Source organism: Leuresthes tenuis, unplaced genomic scaffold (assembly GCF_036924035.1).
Source record: "Leuresthes tenuis unplaced genomic scaffold, fLeuTen1.0.hap1 SCAF_14, whole genome shotgun sequence".
NCBI lineage: Eukaryota > Metazoa > Chordata > Actinopteri > Atheriniformes > Atherinopsidae > Leuresthes > Leuresthes tenuis.
In genome coordinates, this window is record NW_027325368.1 from 32606390 (window position 1) to 32627654 (window position 21265).

Here is a 21265-nt window from a genome sequence, read left to right on the forward strand (position 1 = left end):
CTTTGAACCTCTTGCGTATAGGGCAAGCAGCAGTTACTCTTTGTCATTTGCTCTTAGTTGCAGTTGGATGTCTCTTAGACCTGAGTGCATAACTTGTTCATGACTGTGTTGAATGAGTATCTCGGACAATCTGTGATTAGAAGGCAGAATTGGTGGATGCTGTTCACTAAAACTCATGTTTGAATGTGGCAGCCTTCCCCCTACACAAAGAAACTAATTTTCATCAAGCCATAGTTTCCTGCCTTCATTTCCATTATCTCTCTGTGTTTGCTCTTGCGCACCTAAAATCTGTTGTCTTTCAGCTTCTGCTATTTCCTCTGCAGTAAGCTATTCTTGCCTCTTTGACCTGAGGTGAGCATTGATCCAGGCTGTGACTCTCCAACAAGGAATATGTGAAAAGGCATCTGAGTTCAAACAGCCAGACGGAGTTTATGACTGCAGTATTAAGTGCTACTTGCCGTACCACGCTGTAATCAGAGATGACAAATCAACAACCAAATGCTCCTGTCCTGATCCAGATCTTCTAACTGTCTTAATAAAATTCAGGTTGCTTCCAGTTGCATTCATGGCTGACATCATTAAGGCTCTCCTACAAATATTATTATGTTCGATGTTCTGAGATTTCTGTGGCCCACAGGACCTGATTAGTGTGGGACTCTCTCCCTTGCCTATTGGTCATCTTATTCGTCTGTTGTTGTCATAATGTACCTCGAGAGTGGCTTTCCAAGTATAATTTGGGAGTTTGGAACCCACCTCCCCCTCTCCTCCATTCCTATCAGCTGTACTTGCAAAGCTGCAGCACATACTTTTCGTCATTCCCTGTAGAAAGCGCTCCAGGAAAAGGGGAAAGCGGGGTGCCTCAGGGCTTGCCCGCCGTGGCAGTTTTTAAGGAACTCTTAATGATATCTGCCTCAGCCAGATGAGCTTGGGCCGTGTTAGACTCTGCCTGTTGTTCCTGATTCTTTGCCAGTGAGTCATCTGCCTACTGCCATGGAGGCTCCTCTTTGCCCGCCAGCCCTGGGTCTGCAAGCATGAAGTGGATCTTTCCAACCTTTGTGAACTGGATTGTGTGCATTTATTAGAGCGAAAGGAGCTCATTCTCTACCACGCACTTTAGACTTTGACTTTCCCAAGGGGAACTTGTTTTTCACAGCACTGCGCAACAACAAAAATACACAAAACAGTTTCAACACAATAACAGTTCCAACAATCTTTTGGTCCTGTTCAGCTTGTTAAGGAATTTTATGACTGAGGGGATGAGGCTTCTTCCAAAACGGGCGCTCCTGCACCTCATGGCTCTGTACCTGTGCCCTGAGGCAGTGGGACGAGGTGTTTATTGAGTGAAGTCCCGTTCTATGGAGTTACTGAGCTCAGTGAGGTGTGGGAAGACCTATTTTTTTGCAGCTGTGTTGCCTTTGCCTTACCTTTGTGAGTTTTGTCTTGTTTGTAATGGAAAGCATATTGAAAAAACTAGTGCAACAGTACAAACGAATAGGTTGAATGATGGTTTGGTAGAGTAGTAGTAGCAGATGATGAGTCCTTTGGGTTTACGGATAGCTGAGTGTCTTTGGTGGCTTTTCTGAACGTCTGTGATGTGCTGATCAAAGTGAGTGGGCTGTCTATTGTTATTCGCAGGTATTTAAACCGTCCACTATTTCAGTGGTTGGTTATGAATGATGATGGGGTATTGGAGCGAAGGAGGACTGACTATCAGTAACTTGTCAAAGCCAGGTTGCTGACAAACAAAAGTTTGCTGTTCAAAGACTTCTTTGAGTCCTGGGAGTTGGATTTTATGTTTCTCACAGAGACTATGCTTCACGATGGCTTTTTCTCAACTTCCTCCAGCTGACTGTTCTTTCTCCAGCTGACTGTTCTTTCTCCAGCTGACTGTTCTTTCTCCAGCTGACTGTTCTTTCTCCAGCTGACTGTTCTTTCTCCAGCTGACTGTTCTTTCTCCAGCTGACTGTTCTTTCTCCAGCTGACTGTTCTTTCTCCAGCTGACTGTTCTTTCTCCAGCTGACTGTTCTTTCTCCAGCTGACTGTTCTTTCTCCAGCTGACTGTTCTTTCTCCAGCTGACTGTTCTTTCTCCAGCTGACTGTTCTTTCTCCAGCTGACTGTTCTTCCTCCAGCTGACTGTTCTTTCTCCAGCTGACTGTTCTTTCTCCAGCTGACTGTTCTTCCTCCAGCTGACTGTTCTTCCTCCAGCTGACTGTTCTTCCTCCAGCTGACTGTTCTTTCTCCAGCTGACTGTTCTTCCTCCAGCTGACTGTTCTTTCTCCAGCTGACTGTTCTTTCTCCAGCTGACTGTTCTTTCTCCAGCTGACTGTTCTTCCTCCAGCTGACTGTTCTTTCTCCAGCTGACTGTTCTTTCTCCAGCTGACTGTTCTTTCTCCAGCTGACTGTTCTTTCTCCAGCTGACTGTTCTTTCTCCAGCTGACTGTTCTTCCTCCAGCTGACTGTTCTTTCTCCAGCTGACTGTTCTTTCTCCAGCTGACTGTTCTTTCTCCAGCTGACTGTTCTTTCTCCAGCTGACTGTTCTTTCTCCAGCTGACTGTTCTTTCTCCAGCTGACTGTTCTTCCTCCAGCTGACTGTTCTTTCTCCAGCTGACTGTTCTTTCTCCAGCTGACTGTTCTTCCTCCAGCTGACTGTTCTTTCTCCAGCTGACTGTTCTTTCTCCAGCTGACTGTTCTTTCTCCAGCTGACTGTTCTTTCTCCAGCTGACTGTTCTTTCTCCAGCTGACTGTTCTTTCTCCAGCTGACTGTTCTTTCTCCAGCTGACTGTTCTTCCTCCAGCTGACTGTTCTTTCTCCAGCTGACTGTTCTTTCTCCAGCTGACTGTTCTTTCTCCAGCTGACTGTTCTTTCTCCAGCTGACTGTTCTTTCTCCAGCTGACTGTTCTCCCTCCAGCTGACTGTTCTTTCTCCAGCTGACTGTTCTTTCTCCAGCTGACTGTTCTTTCTCCAGCTCAACATCCCTGTATTATGTGCATTGATTTACCGTCCACCACCAGGATTTTATTCAAGTCTTTTCGGACTGTGGCTGGAGTTGTTTTTAATGCTGGGTGTTTTTTAATTGTTGGGGGTTTTAGTATTCATGTTTGTGACTCTTAAACCCTTTATTGAGTCTTTTAATCTCCCAATCTATAACTAGTTGTACTTGTGAAAAGGGACAGACGTTAGATCTTGGCTTGTCTTATGGCTGAAGTGGTAACATTCACAGAAAGGGTTAGGGTTACCCGGCACACATTAAAGCCTCCAGCAGTGTGACAGTTTTCTGCTGCTGTTACTGACTGCACCTCTCCGCCTGATTGTTTGTTGTTCTGTCAGTGCCGAGGAGTTTGCGGACTCTTTAATCATATATGCACAGGTATTTTGGACTCTATTTCTCCATTTATGTTCAGACGCTCTAAACTTGGGCATGAATCATGGCTGGATGACCCCATCCGCACATTCACACAGTTGTGTAGGTGCACTGAGAGAAAGTGGGAAAAAGATGGACTTAAAGTCTCTGCAGATTCTGAGGGACTGTCTGTTCAATTATCACAGAGCTGTGAAATGTTCAAAAGCACAATATCTAACGACCACTAACCTGGTGACCAGTAATAGTCACGAGCCTTTTTAACATTCTTAATCGCCTCATAAACACTGTCACTCTCGTGATGTGAATAATTTTCACTGACAAAATATCTACCATTAGTTACCAGGAGCCACGGACTGATGGAAAACGGCAACCAAGCAAAACAATTACATTACTCTGTTGTACTCCAAACCAATCTCATTCGCAGTGTCGGGAGATTTAACTTGGTCACCAAAGACATTGCTATGAGGTAAAACCAAACTCGGACCAAAGCAGACTAGCGATGCTGAGTGTGATAAATGATTCCTATCAACATGCTCTCTGTAGTAACCCACACACGGTGGCTTTAAGCAGACGTAGGACCCTCTTTCTATATACTTCTAAAACATAAATATTTAACTGAACAAACAGGTAGAAATACAGGAATGTCAGAAATGATATTCGTTGAAAAAAATGCAATGCATTACTTTGTCCTATGTCATAAATATGTATTTACTTTATCCTCTGTTGGTTTGTGTGTGATTTCAAAATTTGCCAGAACTTTCCAGCCAAGCTTGGTAAACACAACTTACAATGAAAATTCTGTTTTTTTTTTTTTTGTTCAAGCAAAACATTCGGGTATCTCTTTTCAACATTTCTAATTTAGTTGAAAGGGGATTTGATGAGAGCGGCCTCTTTGGCTCACTTAGATCCATGCATAGTTGGTTCTTACTTCAACTTGTTGTATCCATTTCTATCTCTTTGCTGTCCGTTATCTGTCCTCAGATAAAGAGGAGGAGGTGCAACACAACCAGAAGTGAAACCTTAATGTGGAGCTGAACTTTTTCTCAGCCTCTAAGCTGTCTGAGGCTTTCTTTGAACCAGGGTTTAGTTATTTGTGCACAAGGTTTTTGTAAAATCACGAGTCGTCAGTGTGTCGCTGCAGCCTTAGAAATATTCCTATCAGTGAAGTCAAAGCTGGTCTCCACCTCTGCCCAATTTCCCATCTCTTCATAATCCACAGCTTCACCTGATGTCAAATAAACCTTTTAATCTTTTATCATCTTATATGAATTCACCAAAACTTGCATGTTGTGTTTGCCCAAACTGCCTCCTTTTGTTTTGTGTGGGACACAGTTTAGTATGAAATACAGACAAATTTAGAGGAAACTGTGTATGAAGTTATGGCCACATGGAAATGATGTAAACTATATGCTGTGGCCTTTTGCAGCCACAGAGCCCAACACTGAACTCCCATGCAATGTGGGACTTTTGGACAGGTTTGATGGCACTTTTACCACCATCCTCAAAAAGCCAAATGTGATGATACATATGTTCTGGAAGGAAAGTCTTCCACCGCCCTGTTCAGTTCCATGATGCAATGATGGATGCACTTGGTCAGTTTTTCCTTTAATTGTCTCAGAATAGGCATTTTAAGGTTGAAATGAGTCGTACATTAAACTGAGAGAACACACTGGCTGGTGATGTGAACATCCTGGTGTTATTCCTGTCTGTGATGCTGTTGTATCTTCTTTTCAAGGCCATGTTAGACGCAGCCAGAGATGTCAGACCCAATCTGTATGTGATAGCTGAACTCTTTACTGGCAGCGAGCTCATAGACAATGTATTTGTTAACCGGCTGGGAATTAGCAGCCTGATACGAGGTACTTGCATTTCTAAACTCTTTTTTTGTTTCTTGTTTGTCTCTTTCTTTTCTTTACACTGCATCTTTCTTAATTGTCCCTTTCCATGCCCAAACATCCCCTCACTCCCTGTGTTCTTTAACTCTTCTAACTCCATGTTGTGCTTTCTTTGAGGCCTGATATTACTAACTCCTTGTATCCCTTCCCTTCCCTTCCCTTCCCTTCCCTTCCCTTCCCTTCCCTTCCCTTCCCTTCCCTTCCCTTCCCTTCCCTTCCCTTCCCTTCCCTTCCCTTCCCTTCCCTTCCCTTCCCTTCCCTTCCCTTCCCTTCCCTTCCCTTCCCTTCCCTTCCCTTCCCTTCCCTTCCCTTCCCTTCCCTTCCCTTCCCTTCCCTTCCCTTCCCTTCCCTTCCCTTCCCTTCCCTTCCCTTCCCTTCCCTTCCCTTCCCTTCCCTTCCCTTCCCTTCCCTTCCCTTCCCTTCCCTTCCCTTCCCTTCCCTTCCCTTCCCTTCCCTTCCCTTCCCTTCCCTTCCCTTCCCTTCCCTTCCCTTCCCTTCCCTTCCCTTCCCTTCCCTTCCCTTCCCTTCCCTTCCCTTCCCTTCCCTTCCCTTCCCTTCCCTTCCCTTCCTTTTCCTTTTCCTTTTCCTTTTCCTTTCCCTTACCTACCTTTACCTTCCCTCCTTTTTCCTTTCCCTCATTCACTTCCTACGATGCTTTGTTGTGCTGTGGCTGACCAGTTCATGCTGGATGTTGCCAGAAGAGTATGTCCTAACCTGTATGTGGTGGCTGAACTGTTTACTGGCAGTGAGGATCTGGACAATATCTTTGTTACAAAGCTAGGGATTACATCGCTTATACGAGGTATGTTCTCAGTACACGCATCTACATACGCAGTATGTTCCTAATCATGCAGGTATTCATTAAGACAGCACAACAAGCACTCATCAAAACTCTCGAACACACAATACTTGTCAAATGTTTAGGCACATCTGTATTTGTTTGTTGAAGTTTGATGATATAGAATAATTTAAAAAGAGACTTTTTAACAAAAAAATTAAGAAAATTTTCAGTTTCTGCACTAGATCAAAAGTCATCCTGGTGTTTTTAATGCTAGCTTTTTATGCGTTACATTATCCATCCTCCATTCATCCATTTTCTATACTCACTTAATCAAATTCACGGTTGAGAGGGCCTGAAGCTTATCCCAGCTCCCATGGGCAAGAGGGTGACTACACCCTGGAGAGGTCGCCAGTCCATCACAGTTGATACATTAAGTAAATACAATTGTGATAAATAGCACTGCATTAATAAAACCTGACTGAATTGAATTCAGTTGAATTGAACTGTATTTTTATTGTTGCTGGGTGGTCAGTACTGTCACTGATGGAATCCCGGCAGTGGCCTTTCTGTGTGGAGTCTGCATGTTCTCCCCATGTATGCGGGGGTTCTCTCCGGGTTCTCCAGCTTCCTCCCACCATCCAAAAACATGCATGTTGGGTTAACTGGTGACTCTGAACTGACCACAGGAGTGAGTGTGGATGGTCGCTTGTCTCGTTTGTCTCTGATGGACTGGCGACCTGTCCGGGGTGTATCCCGCTTCTCGCTCCTCCCCCGTAACCCTGAAATAGAAAAAAAATTAATTGGTCTAAATTTAAGACATACCATTCATGTTCTCCCTATTTACTAATAAATCGGAATTAAATATCATTGACAGTAATAAGTGGGTGTGTGAAAGGAGGGCAAATGTTTCACAATACATGGAGTGGGAAATATTCAAGTGTGGGGGGGCTTTGCTACTATGAAATGGACACTGACACTAAATTAACACCAATCACAGCAGACTTAGATTACCAGGATTTGCTCATAGCTGTAGAATTCAAGCAGCTTCTAAAAGCTACTATGAGCATAGTAGGATGCTCTGAAATACATGGATATTTGTTTTCTTTCCTTTTCAGTGTGGATGCCATTATCATTGGTCACATTATGAAATAATCTGTCACATTTTTTTTAAGTTGGTGTATTCCTTCTTGGTGAATGTGTGTTGTCCAACTGCTTGCAGAGGAAAAATACCTGCTTTGCTTGTTTGGAATGAGCCAGAAATGCACAAATCTAAAACATTTTCTCACCTGCCTTAATGCCATTTACACTGCGACTCTTTCCCTGTTTCACAAGCTTTGTCTTACCCCCTTCACCTGATTCATAGAGGCCATGTCAGCTGGTGACAGCCATGAGGAGGGTCGACTGGTCTATCGTTATGGAGGTGAGCCAGTCGGAGCCTTTGTTCAATCCAGTCTCCGCCCTCTGATGCCCTCCATTGCCCATGCCATGTTCCTTGATGTGACCCATGACAACGAGTGCCCCATTCAGGTCTGTGTTTATGTGTTCACTTTAAGATGAGAACACAAATGAGGATGTGAGTGATGTGTATTTTGACTGTGTCTAACTTTTTAACTGCAACTCGTTGGACTCCTATTTTTTCCAGCTCCGGTCAGCATTGGACTCTCTGCCCAGTTCTGCTATGGTTTCCATGGCTTGCTGTGCTACTGGATCCACCAGAGGATACGATGAATTAGTACCACATCAGGTTATTTCTAACACAAAATCAAGATGTCTTCCATTTTAGATGCATTTGTCTAACAGTGTTTCTATTTAGTTTCTAAATGATAAATAAATGGTTTTAGTTACACTTTTCTGGTCTAGTTGACCCCTCAAAGCTCTTTTACTCTACAAGCCACATTATAGTGTGAAGGAGCCGCTGGAGGGCAGCTGTTGCTCAGGAGGAAGAGCACTGTGGCCTGTAACACTGAACTACGACTTTCCAATACACAGACCACCTCTCTTTCTTACAAGCTGCGGAGACCACCATAGTTAATAAAGAGATACAATATTTATATTCTTCATATATACAAAAAAATATATAAAAGTCTCCAATACTGGCATGTTTTTGTCCTGATTTGTCACCTCTGTAATTTAAAAAGCTAGACTTAGAGATGCCACAATAGATAATTGGCTGATATTGCCAATCAACTCTGTTACCAAAGAAGCTTTATGGTTCACATTTATGTTTACATCTAGATTTTCATGATCATTTTTACTGATATGCTCCTTCATCTGTAAAACTGTAGATTAAAAAAAACTTTATTTAAAGTCTGATTCTGGAGCTCAAACTGTAAAGTAAATTAAAGATAAACATTTCCTTCTTTGCAACAAGAGAAATTATCACTTGGTCCCACAATAAGGTATAGACTATATAATGTATAACTATATTCCACCTAAATATTGTAGTATATGTTTCACCACATATATTTATTAGGGCCGGGACTCGATAAAAAAAAAAGAATCTAATTAATTAGAGGCTTTGTAATTAATTAACCGAAATGAATCACATTTTAATCACATATAAATATTTGACCTGAAAACAGTGAGAAGCAATTTTTTTCACATGGATTTTAGTATACCATTGAATAATGACTGAATACATAAGCTTAAGCAACAAAACGTTGTTTTGTTTTTTTCAAGGTGGTACTTAACCAACCGTGCGCTTATCGACGCTTCCATCCATCCGTTCAGTTTAAAAAAAAAAAAAAAGTATGTCTTTTAATGGACAGGACATAAAAAGAAACAGAAAGCAGAGGGAGGGGGAATAACACGCAGTAAAAGGCCGTCCGATGCTGGAGTCGAACCGGGGACTCCAGCCTCACAGGGTGCCTGCACGACCCACTTACTACCCTACCAACCCTCCCATCCCCCTGCTTTTTAAAACAAAATTTCCCATCCACGGTGCCAACCAAAGCGGTCTCATCAGCTCCTTCATTCATGTTTAATATTGGTCACTGTGGTTTGTTGTTGTCTGAAGTCATGAACGTTACTTGGTGCTCCAGTACAATCGGTATGCCTGAAACTCATCCAGTGAGAAACGTTCCGCAGTGCAATAATAAGTGCGATTAAAATGCCTTAATTTTTGTGTAACTGATTAATCTTAATTTACGCGATAAAGTCCCAGCCCTAATATGTATATTTTAACCCGAATTCTGACTAATGTACTAATAAGTATAACACATGATACAGTCAGTACTGATCGTACTAAAAAAAAGTTTGTAACAAATCCATCGATTAATCTAACACAAGATAAACAATGCAGAAGAACAGCAGTGTGCTCAGTTGCCTATTTATGTGTGTGTGTGTGTGTGAGAGCAGATATCTGTGGTGAAGGAGGAGCGATTTTACCCCAAGTGGAATCCCTCAGCAGCCCCATCCTCCACTGGTGAGGTTGGATTCAAGAGTGGCATCATAGCTGGGAAGCTGTCGCTTAATAAACTTCACCAGGAACTGGCTGCCCAGGGATTCATACAGGTACAACACCATAATGTGAAGTGTATGCATGAAACAAAAAAATGTCGCACACTGGGGGCAGTTTCATGTCAACTTGTTTATGCTGTTGTTTCTAAACCCAAAGACTGCTATGTCTCTGTAGATGTCACATGCTAATGGTTTTGTTTCTGCACCACTGCCACTAAAGCACGAATGACTGAGTTCCACCAAAACATCTGGAAAGGAACTATGCATAAAAAAAGATAGTTGAAATATAAAGACAAATGGCAAACATAAAAGAACAATATAAAGCCTTTTCCCTTTCTTTATCTTTTTTAGGTATGCATGCTTTTATCTAAATATAAGTATCTTTATTTCTTGTGTTTGAATAGCTAATTTTAAACGTTTTAGATAGAAAATGATTTCCTTATTTTTTCATGTAATTCATTTCTGTTTATACTTTATTTTTCCTTATTCTTTTTCTCATTTATGTGTTTATTTTATTCTCAGTGCTTACCTTCAACTTTGTTTTGAGACAATCGAGTTTGAGCATGAGTTATCTGCTGCCTCGTGGCACCAGCTGTCTGAAATGAGTTTTTCCATATTTTGCTTATTACATCTTATTGATAAAGCAAAATTTGTTTCTCAAGACCTTTGTGGTGAAAAATGACACTTGTCACTCTGTGAAAAAGGCTCAGGAAAGGTAAAGAGCACAGCTTGTCCAACTTTAATATGTTGTCCCTGGCTTCAGGTCTATGTGGACCAGGTTGATGCAGATATTGTTGCAGTTACTCGTCATTGTCCCAGTACGCACCAGTCTGTGGTGACAGTGAGCAGGACGGCCTTCTGGAACCCCAAAACCCACCAGTATAACAGCAACATCCTACCCATGTTCATACCTGGTATGGAAACAATGTTATCACTTTATGTTTGATTTCAAAGATGTACACTATATTGCCAAAAGAAAAGAACTCACCCAACCAAATGATTAAATCCAGCTATTCCAATCACTTCCATGGCCACAGGTGTATAAATTCAAGCACCTCGGCTGCAGACTGCTTCTACAATCAGATTAGCTCAAGAACAGTGCATAGAGAGCTTCATGGAATGGGTTTCCATGGCAGCTGCATCCAAGCCATACATCACCAAGTGCAACGCAAAGCGTCAGGAAGCAGCGATGTAAAGCACTGGACTCTAGAGCAAGGAACTCTGAATGCTTCAGTATACCAAGATATTTTGGACAATTTCATGCTCCAACTTTGTGGAAACAGTTTGGGGATGGCCCCTTTCAGTTCCAACATGACTGCGCACCAGTGCACAAAGGAAGGTCCATGAAGACATGGATGAGCCAGTTTGGTGTGAAAGAACTTGACCGGCCTGCACAGAGTCCTGACCTCAACCCCATAGAACACCTTTGGGATGAATCAGAGCGGAGACTGAGAGCCAGGCCTTCTGTCCAACATCACTGTCTGACCTCACTAATGTCATATTAAACCCTATGGATTAGGGCTGACCGATACGTAGTTATCATATCTATATCTAGATATGAACATTTAAATATTAATATTGAAAAAGCAACGATATAAACAATATAGTTATCCCCCCCCCCCGGCGCTCGCCCTGCATGTAAAGCTCTTGCAGTCACAACAAACACAATTTTTACGATTGCCAGCCAACCACAAGCCTTATTTCATACTTGCTGTGGATTGACAGCTGAAGCCAACCAATGACAAACATATGAGGGTGGGAGTAAGGGAGACGGAGACCAACGCACGCACACACTACATACACAGCAGGGAAATTAAAAAGAAAGAAAGTAAAGTGACATGAGTGCGGAAGATGATGCAGCCGTTGGGGTGCAGAAGCTGATTTGGTGCCAAAACATAAATCATCCTCCATTATTTGGATGTACTTTGGATTTAAAAAGGATGATGTAAACCAGAGCGCGGTGTTGTGCAGGTCGTGCTTGACGAAAATAGCAATGAATCAAGGTAGCACAACAAACATGTTTCACCACCTGAAACAACACCCATCACATGCTGCACGGAGAGTGTATTGCAGCGCTGCAGTTAAATGTTTGATTTGTGATTTATTTATTCGTACTGTGTTAATGTTGATGACTGGCAGTGAGTTCTTAGGAATAAAACTGCACTTTCCACATTCTTTTGTATTATGTTTTTATTTTTCTGAAAAATGCTTGTTTTTCACCGAATCCGTAGTCATATCGTATCGATATCGAGATATCTGGCATAAATATCGACATATGAAATTTTGTCCATATCGTTCAGCCTTACTATGGATTAAGAATGAGATGTTCATATGTGTGTAAGGCAGATGAGCAAATACTTTTGGCAATATATTGTTTTTCTAAATGTTTTTGTTGCCTTTTCTTTTGAATATTCAGTTTCTTCATGATTTTTAAGAGTTAAATAGGTTTCCTAATGAAGATATCTCAGTGCTGAAAAACCTTTGTGCCATTGTTTCTCTCTGCAGGTAAGATAGAGGAAATTCTACTGGAAGCAAGAACAGTGGAGAGGCAAAATGGAAGTTATAATAAGGATGATAAATACATCAACGGCATGCCAGAATACACTGTGGAAATAAAAGAACATATATCAGTAAGTTTTTGTATTGGTTGACTAGGCCTGGCATAATAATTGCTTTTTCAAATTTTTTTACAGAATATTCTTGCCTTCTGTTTTCCAGAATGTCTCTGAACTATCAGAGGATGTTCATTTAGCTGTTTTATTTTGTGAATGAATAAACCAGTCACATATGTAACAGAAAACTCTTTCATTTAACAACTCAGAATTCAGATTTTAAAAACATACCTGAAAATGAATAAATTATTGAATAAAAAAATATTCTTAAAAAGTTAGAGAATCACCTTTTAATTTGTATTTATAAAACAAACACCTGAACCAATTAGATATGCAAATGAGTCTTTACAAGCTGTTGCCCCTGGCTAATTGACAGAAAACATGTCCCCAACAAGAGAACCATCAGTTAAAACAGTGCACTAGATTATCAACTTCCCTTCAGATGGTAAATCATCAGGGACAATGGCAAATAATGATAGTTATTCCAGTCATTTGGACCTGAATTTGAAGGAAGTACAAACTAAATGGCAGGATTTTTAAAAAGGAAATATACAGATAGACCAACGAAGATGTCAAAGCATCAGAACAGACATTTCAAAACTATACGCTTGAAAATAGAACAATCATAATTGGAAGAGGAAAAAATATTCAATAAATAGGCAGAATGACTTTTTTGTGAAAAGGGATTCATAACTAGAAAAGCTAAATGTACACCAGCAATAACAGCTAAACAAGGATCCAGTGGGCTATAAACAAGCAGTTATGGACTGTGGATGATTGGATGAAAGCGATTTTTAATGATTGTTTTTGGTGCAGGTTCATTAAAACGTACAAAGGAAAAGAAAATCCTCAATCGTTGATGATATGGAGTTTATTTCTGGTAGAGGACCTGTGGATTTTCTATTTTTTTGGTTGATGATTCCATCATTTTTTCCTCATGATGGAATGATTCTATATTTTTCCTTTATTTTATTTAAAAGAAAGAAAAAGCCTGAAATAATGTTGATTTCATAAAACATCTCAAAGTCCGTTTTACAAAGCCTAATTTTTACAAAATAAAACATCTGGATGAACATCTGGTACACCATGTTGAGATCCCATGAGTTTAGCCGGGGGTCTGCTGTCCCAATGACTGCATCATTGGGACAGCAGTCGGAGCAAAGATCCCTCTGCTGCTTACCTGCATCTCCCCAGTCACATCCTCCTACTGAGGGTATATAATCTGGCAAATCCTGGGTCTGCCCCCAGGCCTCCTCCCTATAGTACACGTCTGAAACCCCGCCTATGGGAGGCATCCTGAGGGCATCATGACCACCTCAACTGGCTCTTTTTGATGCAGATTAGTAGTAAGTCTACTCTAAGCATCTTCCATAGGACGAGGCTTCTCACCCTGTATCTTAGGGCGTGCCAAGAAACGCTTGTATTTGCAAGCTTTTAGGTCACTATCTTTGGTCACTTCCCGCAGCTCATGACCATAGGTAAAGAGAAATCAACAGCTTTGCCTTTTAGCTCTCTTCACCACAGCAGATTGGTACAGCTTCTGAAATCTGCCTATAAAAGTCATGCCTCATTCTCCCCCTACACACGAATAAGACCCTGAGAAACTTCAACTCCACCACTTGAGTCAGCAACTCACTCCCAACCTGGAGAGGGCAATCCATCCCTTATTGACTGAGGACCATGGCCACAATCTTCTCATCCTAGGAACTTCCCATTTGGCTTGAAACAGCCCCAGTGTTTGCTGGAAGCCTCCACATCCAAATCAGAATCTTAGTTGTTTAGCCACCTCAGCAACCTCAGCCTTGCTGATAGGTGTCAAGTCTTGTTACCATAACCTCACCAAACTCCTCCAACTTGGCCTGACCGTGCATGTCAGCTGCCCCTAACACTCAACTTGAACCTAAGCTAACCAAGCTCTGATGGACTCCACAACTGTGGTGCAGGCTGCTGCAGACATTTGGTCTACTGTTTATTGCAATTCTTTCTGTAACTGCTCTAGTTATTGTGACTGGGTGACTGACCTATGGGTAACATAAGTTACCATATCAATAAAATAACCCTGATATGAAAACAGGTGGAGGAGAGTACGGTGGTGAAACATGCTGGAGTAACATCTAAAGGACGATCAGAGTTTGTTCAGGAAATCCAGTTCCAAAAGCTCACACCTGGCAGTGTCATTGCCTTCAGGTAACACCCCACGCCACGCACGCACTTTTTTACCAATAAAAACAGAATTGCGGTCCCCAGCCTTTGGTATCCAGTCAGGTTTTGTTCCCATCTGAAAACAAGTGTATACACACAGCAGCATTAAATTGCTATACATCAGCGTTGTGTCCCATCAGTGTTTTTTTCCACAGTTGACAGTCAGTATGTGCTTTCTCTCCACTTGACAGAGTCAGTTTAGACCCCAAAGCTCAGAAGGTGGTGGGGGCGTTGAGATTTTATCTGTCCCAATTTAGTCCTAAATACCGCAGAGGCAGTGTTCCAGATGAAAACCCACCAGAAGCTCTGCAGAAACCCCTGGCACAGTACGTACACCTGTTCATACTCTGCTCATACTATAAAGAAGTATTTTCAATTTCAAGGTATACTGCAGTTAAGTATTTTTACTCTACAACGGACACTAGCAACATGTAAGGATGCAACACCTTTTAGAAGGTGTTAGAAGAAAGAACTGGCACAGAGTTGTATTCAGCAGTTAAGCTTTAGAAGGAGCTGCACAGATTCTGCTAAATTCTTTCTGCTGCTGTCACTCGTGTTAGTGTAAGATAGTTCTAAAGTCTGCATGTCTTTTAAAAAAAAGTGTTTTAGTGTGTGAATGAGTTGATTACATTAGTTTGATTTTGGTTCATGCAAATGACAGACAATTTGTGTAACAATTCTGATGTTCTTTTTTCTATTCTTTACATCCACCAGTAATGAGTGTTAACATTTAAAGGAGGAATACTAAAATACAAGTTCTTTAAAGCTGTTTGTGATATGCAAACCTGTAAAGGAGTCATGAGAGGAGTTTTTAATCTGGGCTTGCATTCAGAAAACCTTACAATATAAAGAATATAATTCCACCAGGCAGTGAGAAAACACAGTAAAACATACAGTACATTATGATTTGGAGACTCTGCAGAAGTGACCTATTAGTTTAAAATTGTTCACAGGTTGATGTCTAAGCTGACTTTGGCAGATATGAATGCCTTGTTGTTTCGCTGTGAATCAGAGGAACAAGAGGATGGTGGAGGCTGTTTTAGTGTCCCAGGGTGGGAGAGCCTGAAATATGCTGGACTACAAGGTTATTACTAAGCAACTGTGCAGTTTCTTTTCATTTTCCAATTGTAATTTATCAAGTGCACATAATCACCTGAAAAAAGATTCTGTTGTGTCTTCAGGTTTGATGTCGGTGTTGGCTGATATCCGTCCCAACAATGACCTGGGCCATCCCCTCTGTGCTAATCTCAGAGATGGAGACTGGCTCATGGACTTCATCTCCAACAGGCTGATACACAGAGAGGGACCGCTTGCACAGGCGAGGATTTACCAGCTTTGTAGAGGAAGTTAATAAAGTTACAAAACTTTACAACAGCAACATGTCTTCTCTCTTGCATCAGGGTAACTTTTACATATAGGTACTGACATCTCTGCAGTTGATCGTCCTTTGTAAAATTGCGCTTGCAGGTGGGTGAGTGGTTGGGAGCTATGTTTGACCACCTGAAACACATCCCACGTTACCTCATCCCTTGTTACTTTGATGCCATCTTGGTGTCAACCTACACCACAGCCCTGGATGCAACTTTCAAACTCATGTCAAGGTAAGATCCGTTTATCTTTGACATTATATGGATGGATGGATTAATGGATTTTTATGCACTTTTACAATTCAGTTTTATGGATTTGACAATTGAGTTATATTTCAGTTTTGATTGAGTTTGTCGCGAAATTTTGACCAAGCGTGTTTCTGTCTACCTTAAAACAGTTTCATTCAGAAGGGTTCTACCTTTGTTCATCATCTGGCTCTGGGCTCAGTTCAGATGTGTGGTGTTGGACGCTTCCCTGCGCTCCCTCCCATTTCAGCAAAAATTGAGGCTGTCCCATACCGCATTAGTCCAATCACTGGCGAGAAAGAGCAGTGTTGTGTGTCACTGGCTGCAGGTACCCTAGTTATCAATACCTAATGCTGTATCTGTGTATAAATTTAAGTTGTTTTTTTCTTATCCTAGTCCTGATTTGAAAATGTTGCTAAATAGATATAATCAGAAATGGACAATGTAAGAGAATTTAGAGCTACCCTTATTTACTGTTTTAATGGACTGAGGTTTCTTTAGGTCTTCCTCATTTTTCTGCGGGGATTTTCCGATGTTGGGGCAGAGACACTTTCATTGCGCTCAGAGGACTGATGCTTATCACAGGGAGATACAGTGATGCACGGTATGACAGTATAATCGCTGGACTTTATCTAACGTGATATTCTAAGTGTCAGTGTTAATCAAATTAGTATTAGTATCTGAAATTAGTTTTTCTCTGTCACGGTATCCATAGTAACATCATTCTGGCTTTTGCGGGGACTTTGCGCCATGGTTTGATCCCCAATCTGCTTGGAGAGGGTCGCTGTGCCAGATACAACTGCCGGGATGCTGTATGGTGGTGGCTGCAGTGTATCCAGGTAGTCAAACACACATACTGTAAAATAGAAACAGTTTAGAAATTAGCGAGAAGTTGGATGAGTTATCACAACCTGACTCCAGGCCACACATAGAATACATATAAATATTAGTTTTCCAGTTACTTAAAATAGGTTTATTGAAGCAAAAGAAAAAAGGAAATGTGGTACTGTGTACTGTTACAAGGCAGTAGAGTAATAATTAGGGTCTTTGTCCCTAACTGGTTTTTCTTAAGGGAGAAACCTTTATCCTTGGTCTCCGCTTTTCTGAAAATCTAAGATTATGTATGTATATAACATACCTACCAGTCACTCCCAAAGAATGCCTACTCATTCCACTTTACGCCTTTTATGATCACATCTTTAATTCCTGCAGATGCATTAGACCAGGGGTCGGCAACCAATCAAATGAGAAACAAGCAATATAAAAACAGTTTACAAGAAACTAAAAACAATGTGAAATGGGACAGTGCAGTAGAATGAAAGTGGAGAATGCAATTTTGAACAGAATCGTCTTTAGTTTGGACTTGAAAATAGAATAAGCGAGAGTTCATATTTGTGGTGGTAAGCAGTTCCAGAGTTGGGGAGCAGAGAAACTTAAGACGCTGCTCCCCATGGTGGCAAGGCTGGCGGAAAGGACAGTGAGGTGAAGAAAGGAGGAGGGTTTGAGGGAGCAGGAAGGGGTAGCAATGTGGATAAGGTCAGAAGGCTGAGGAGGAGCAAGGTTATGGCTTGAATGCGTAAAGAAGGTTTTCGAAGTTTACGCGTAACTTTAATGGGAACCAGTGAAGCTGCTGCACAGTGGGGGTGATGTGGTGAATGGAGGGGGTTTTGGAGATCATACAAGCTGAGACCAATGAGACCAAAAAGTAGGAAATTTCAGTAGTCAATTCAAGAAGTGATTCGACTATGAACAAAGATCGGGGTGGAGGGATGGAGATGATAAATTTTGTGTATTTGTAAATATACTGAGTGATCTTTTTGATGTCTCAGGCCAGAAGGGATATATAATCCTTGTAGCGCCTTCTGGGCCTGCCCGGGTCCTCCTTCTAGTTGGACATGCCCAAAAAAACCTCCAAAGGGAGGCAGCCAGGATGCATCCTTGCTAGTTGCCCAAACTACCTCAGCTGACATCTTTTGTTGCGGAGGAGCAGCAGCTCCCTCCATATGGCTCAACTCCTCACCCAATTTCTAAGGCTGAGTCCAACCACTCAACAGAGGAAGCACATTTCAGGCACTTGTATTCACAGCCTCATTCTTTCAATCGCTACTCACATCTTGTGACCATAAGTGAGATTTGGAACAAAAATTAACCAGTAAATTCAAAGCTTTGCCCTCAATCTCAGCTCCCTCTTCACCACAATGGAGCGGCTTAGTGCCCTCATCACTATTGACGAGGACCGTATCTGTCTCTCCATCTCTGTTTACAACTTTCAGTCACTTGTTACCAAAGATCCCGAGATACTTAAACTCCTCCGCCTGAAGCAGAGACTCATCCCTGACCCAGAGTGAACACTCCACCTTTTTCTGGTTGAGATCTACGGCCTCAGACTTGGAAGAACTGACTTTCATCCCAGCCACTTCATTCTCAGCTGCGAACTGCTCCAGTGCGCAACAAAAAATCTGCAAAGAGCAGAGATGCAACCCTTAGGTTCCCAAACCACACGTCCTCCTCTCCCAAACTATGCCTTAAGATCCTATCTATGAAAATCACAAACGGAATCGGTGACGAGGGATAGCCCCAAAGTTCAACATGCACTGTAAATGACTTTGACCTTCGACTTGGACACAGGTCTTGTTTTGGTTACACAGAGACCGAATAGCTAGCAAAAGTGACCTCATACTCCCACAGCATCCCTTAGGAGACATGGTCGTAAGGCTTCTCAAAGTCCGCAAAATACAGATAACCTGGATTGTCAAACTCTCATAACCCCCTCAGTAACGCTGAGAGGGTAAAGATCTGGTCCCATGTTCCACGACTTGAGCAAAACCACACTGCTACTGCTGAATCTAAGGTTCAACAATCACTCGGAGCCTCCTCTCCTGCACCCTAGAGTAAATTTCCCGGAGAGGCCGAGTAGTGTGATCCTGCTGTAGTTGGAGCACACTCTCTGGGCCCTATTGACTATTGCCAGTGCGATGGATGAGTCTTCCCCCAAATCCTCAGTCTGCCTGCTCAATAGAGGACATGCTGGCCGGATTGAAGAGATCCTCAAAGTGTTCCTTCCACCACTTGATAACATAATCAGTTCAGGTCAGCAGTTCTCCACCCAGGAGATTCTTTATCAATAAAATTGTTTCTATCAGAGAGAAGATTAATGGAATCCTTGCCACTGTCATCACTGATGTATCATCAAGTAGAGCAGCTTTAGAAGTATCTTTAGAACCTGATTTGTATTTAGACAGCTTCTGTCCAGTTGATCTCTCTGAGCTAACAACAGCAATAGTCTCTTCTAAACCATCAACTTGTATGTTAGACCCAATCCCAACCAGACTGTTCAAGGAGGTTTTCCCCTTAATTGACACTTCCATATTGGATTTGATCAATCGGTCTTTGTTGATAGGATATGTACCTCAGACTTTTAAGGTTGCTGTAATTAAACCTTTACTTAAAAAACCTACTCTTGATTCAGACGTGTTGGCTAATTATCGACCTATATCCAATCTCCCTTTTTTGTCTAAAGTTCTTGAAAAAATAGTTGCAGTTCAACTTTGTGATCATTTACATAGAAATAATCTGTTTGAAGAGTTTCAGTCAGGATTCAGAGTGCATCATAGCACAGAAACAGCACTGGTGAAAGTTACCAATGATCTCCTCTTAGCCTCTGACAGCGGACTTGTTTCTGTGCTTGTCCTGTTGGATCTCAGTGCTGCATTTGATACGATCGATCACAGCATTCTGTTACAGAGACTTGAACATGTTATTGGGATTAAAGGAACTGCATTAGGCTGGTTTAAGTCATATTTATCTGATAGATTTCAGTTTGTTCTTGTAAATGAAGAATCTTCCTCACACATTGGAGTAAGTCGTGGAGTTCCTCAGGGTTCTGTGCTTGGACCAATTCTTTTTACTTTATACATGCTTCCATTTGGTAACATTATCAGACAGCATGGCATAAATTTCCATTGTTATGCTGATGATACTCAGTTGTATTTATCTATGAAACCAGATGAAACCTACAGGTTGGTCAGACTACAAGCCTGTCTTAAAGACATAAAGACCTGGATGACTCAGAACTGTCTGCTTCTAAATTCAGACAAAACTGAAGTTGTTCTCTTTGGACCTGAGCGCTTCAGGGAGAAATTGTTTAGTTATATAGTTACTCTAGATGGTATTTCCTTGGCTTCTAGTTCTACAGTGAGGAACCTTGGAGTTATTTTTGACCAGAATTTATCATTTGACGCACATATAAAACTGGTTTCTAGGACTGCCTTCTTTCACCTTCGTAATATTGCTAAAATCAGGAACATCCTGTCTCAAGGTGATGCAGAGAAACTAGTTCATGCATTTGTTACTTCAAGATTGGACTACTGTAATTCTTTATTATTGGGTTGTCCCACATATTCTCTGAAAAGCCTCCAGCTGATCCAAAATGCTGCAGCCAGAGTTCTGATGAGAACTAACAGGAGAGATCATGTTTCTCTGAAAAGTGGTTGCTGCACATACAGTCTTTAGCTAATTAATTCATATAGAGCCAATTAAAAAAAATAATATCCTAGCTAAGGAAACCAACAGATTGCACTGAAACTTGTCTTCAGTCCAATATCCCGCCCTGAGCCTGAGGGACTGTGGAAAGGAACGACTCCCTTTTAACAGGAAGAAACCTCTGGCAGAACCAGACTCAGGAAGGGTGGCCATCCGCCTCGACCAGCTGGGGTTTGAGAAGACAGAAAAGAGGGAAAAGAGGGGGAAAAACACCATAACACCATTCAAAGGACATCTGTTGGAACAGGGAAACACAAGTTAATAACCACAATAATGTCACATGTACATAATATCATTTGAGAAATTAAACAGGGGGAAAAAAGAGCAAAGTGAGGAAAGGTGTGACAGATGAGGTCCCCCAGCAGTCTAAGCCTATAGCAGCTTAATTATGGGATGTTTCAGGATTACCTGAGCCATCCCTAACTATAAGCTTTATCAAAAAGGAAAGTTTTAAGCCTAATCTTAAAAGTGGAAAGGGTGTCTGCTTCCCGGACATTTACTGGCAGCTTATTCCACAGAGAGGGGCCTGATAACTGAAGGCTCTGCCTCCCATTCTACTTTTAGAAACTCTGGGAACAACAAGTAAACCTGCAGTTTGGGAGCAAAGTGCTCTGTTAGGAAAATATCTTACAATGACATCTTGGGACAGCCCAATAATAAGGAATTACAGTAGTCCAATCTTGAAGTAACAAATGCATGAACTCCATTTGATGGTTGCAGAGTTCTGCTACTGATGCATTAATAATGTTGCACTTCTTTTTGTCTCTCACCAGGACTATACTAACCACGTTCCTCAGGG

The 21265-nt window shown here is 41.7% G+C and overlaps 1 protein-coding gene across 2 annotated transcripts in view; it reads left to right on the plus strand.

Moving 5' to 3' along the window:
* The window catches only part of agla (amylo-alpha-1, 6-glucosidase, 4-alpha-glucanotransferase a), a 91083-nt gene that overhangs the window by 54432 nt on the left and 15386 nt on the right, over positions 1 to 21265 (plus strand). The window contains exons 13-27 of one of the 2 annotated variants that reach the window (XM_072363496.1): positions 5098 to 5221; positions 7402 to 7565; positions 7681 to 7782; positions 9396 to 9551; positions 10261 to 10411; positions 12003 to 12127; positions 14184 to 14296; positions 14503 to 14637; positions 15265 to 15395; positions 15493 to 15629; positions 15779 to 15912; positions 16077 to 16252; positions 16426 to 16528; positions 16640 to 16763; positions 21240 to 21265. The exon at positions 21240 to 21265 is cut by the window's right edge and continues 73 nt beyond it. In XM_072363496.1, coding sequence (XP_072219597.1) covers positions 5098 to 5221; positions 7402 to 7565; positions 7681 to 7782; positions 9396 to 9551; positions 10261 to 10411; positions 12003 to 12127; positions 14184 to 14296; positions 14503 to 14637; positions 15265 to 15395; positions 15493 to 15629; positions 15779 to 15912; positions 16077 to 16252; positions 16426 to 16528; positions 16640 to 16763; positions 21240 to 21265 — 1901 coding nt within the window. Of the gene's footprint in view, positions 1 to 5097; positions 5222 to 5935; positions 6060 to 7401; positions 7566 to 7680; positions 7783 to 9395; positions 9552 to 10260; positions 10412 to 12002; positions 12128 to 14183; positions 14297 to 14502; positions 14638 to 15264; positions 15396 to 15492; positions 15630 to 15778; positions 15913 to 16076; positions 16253 to 16425; positions 16529 to 16639; positions 16764 to 21239 lie in introns of both variants that reach the window. The other variant, XM_072363495.1, reaches the window with a different exon arrangement.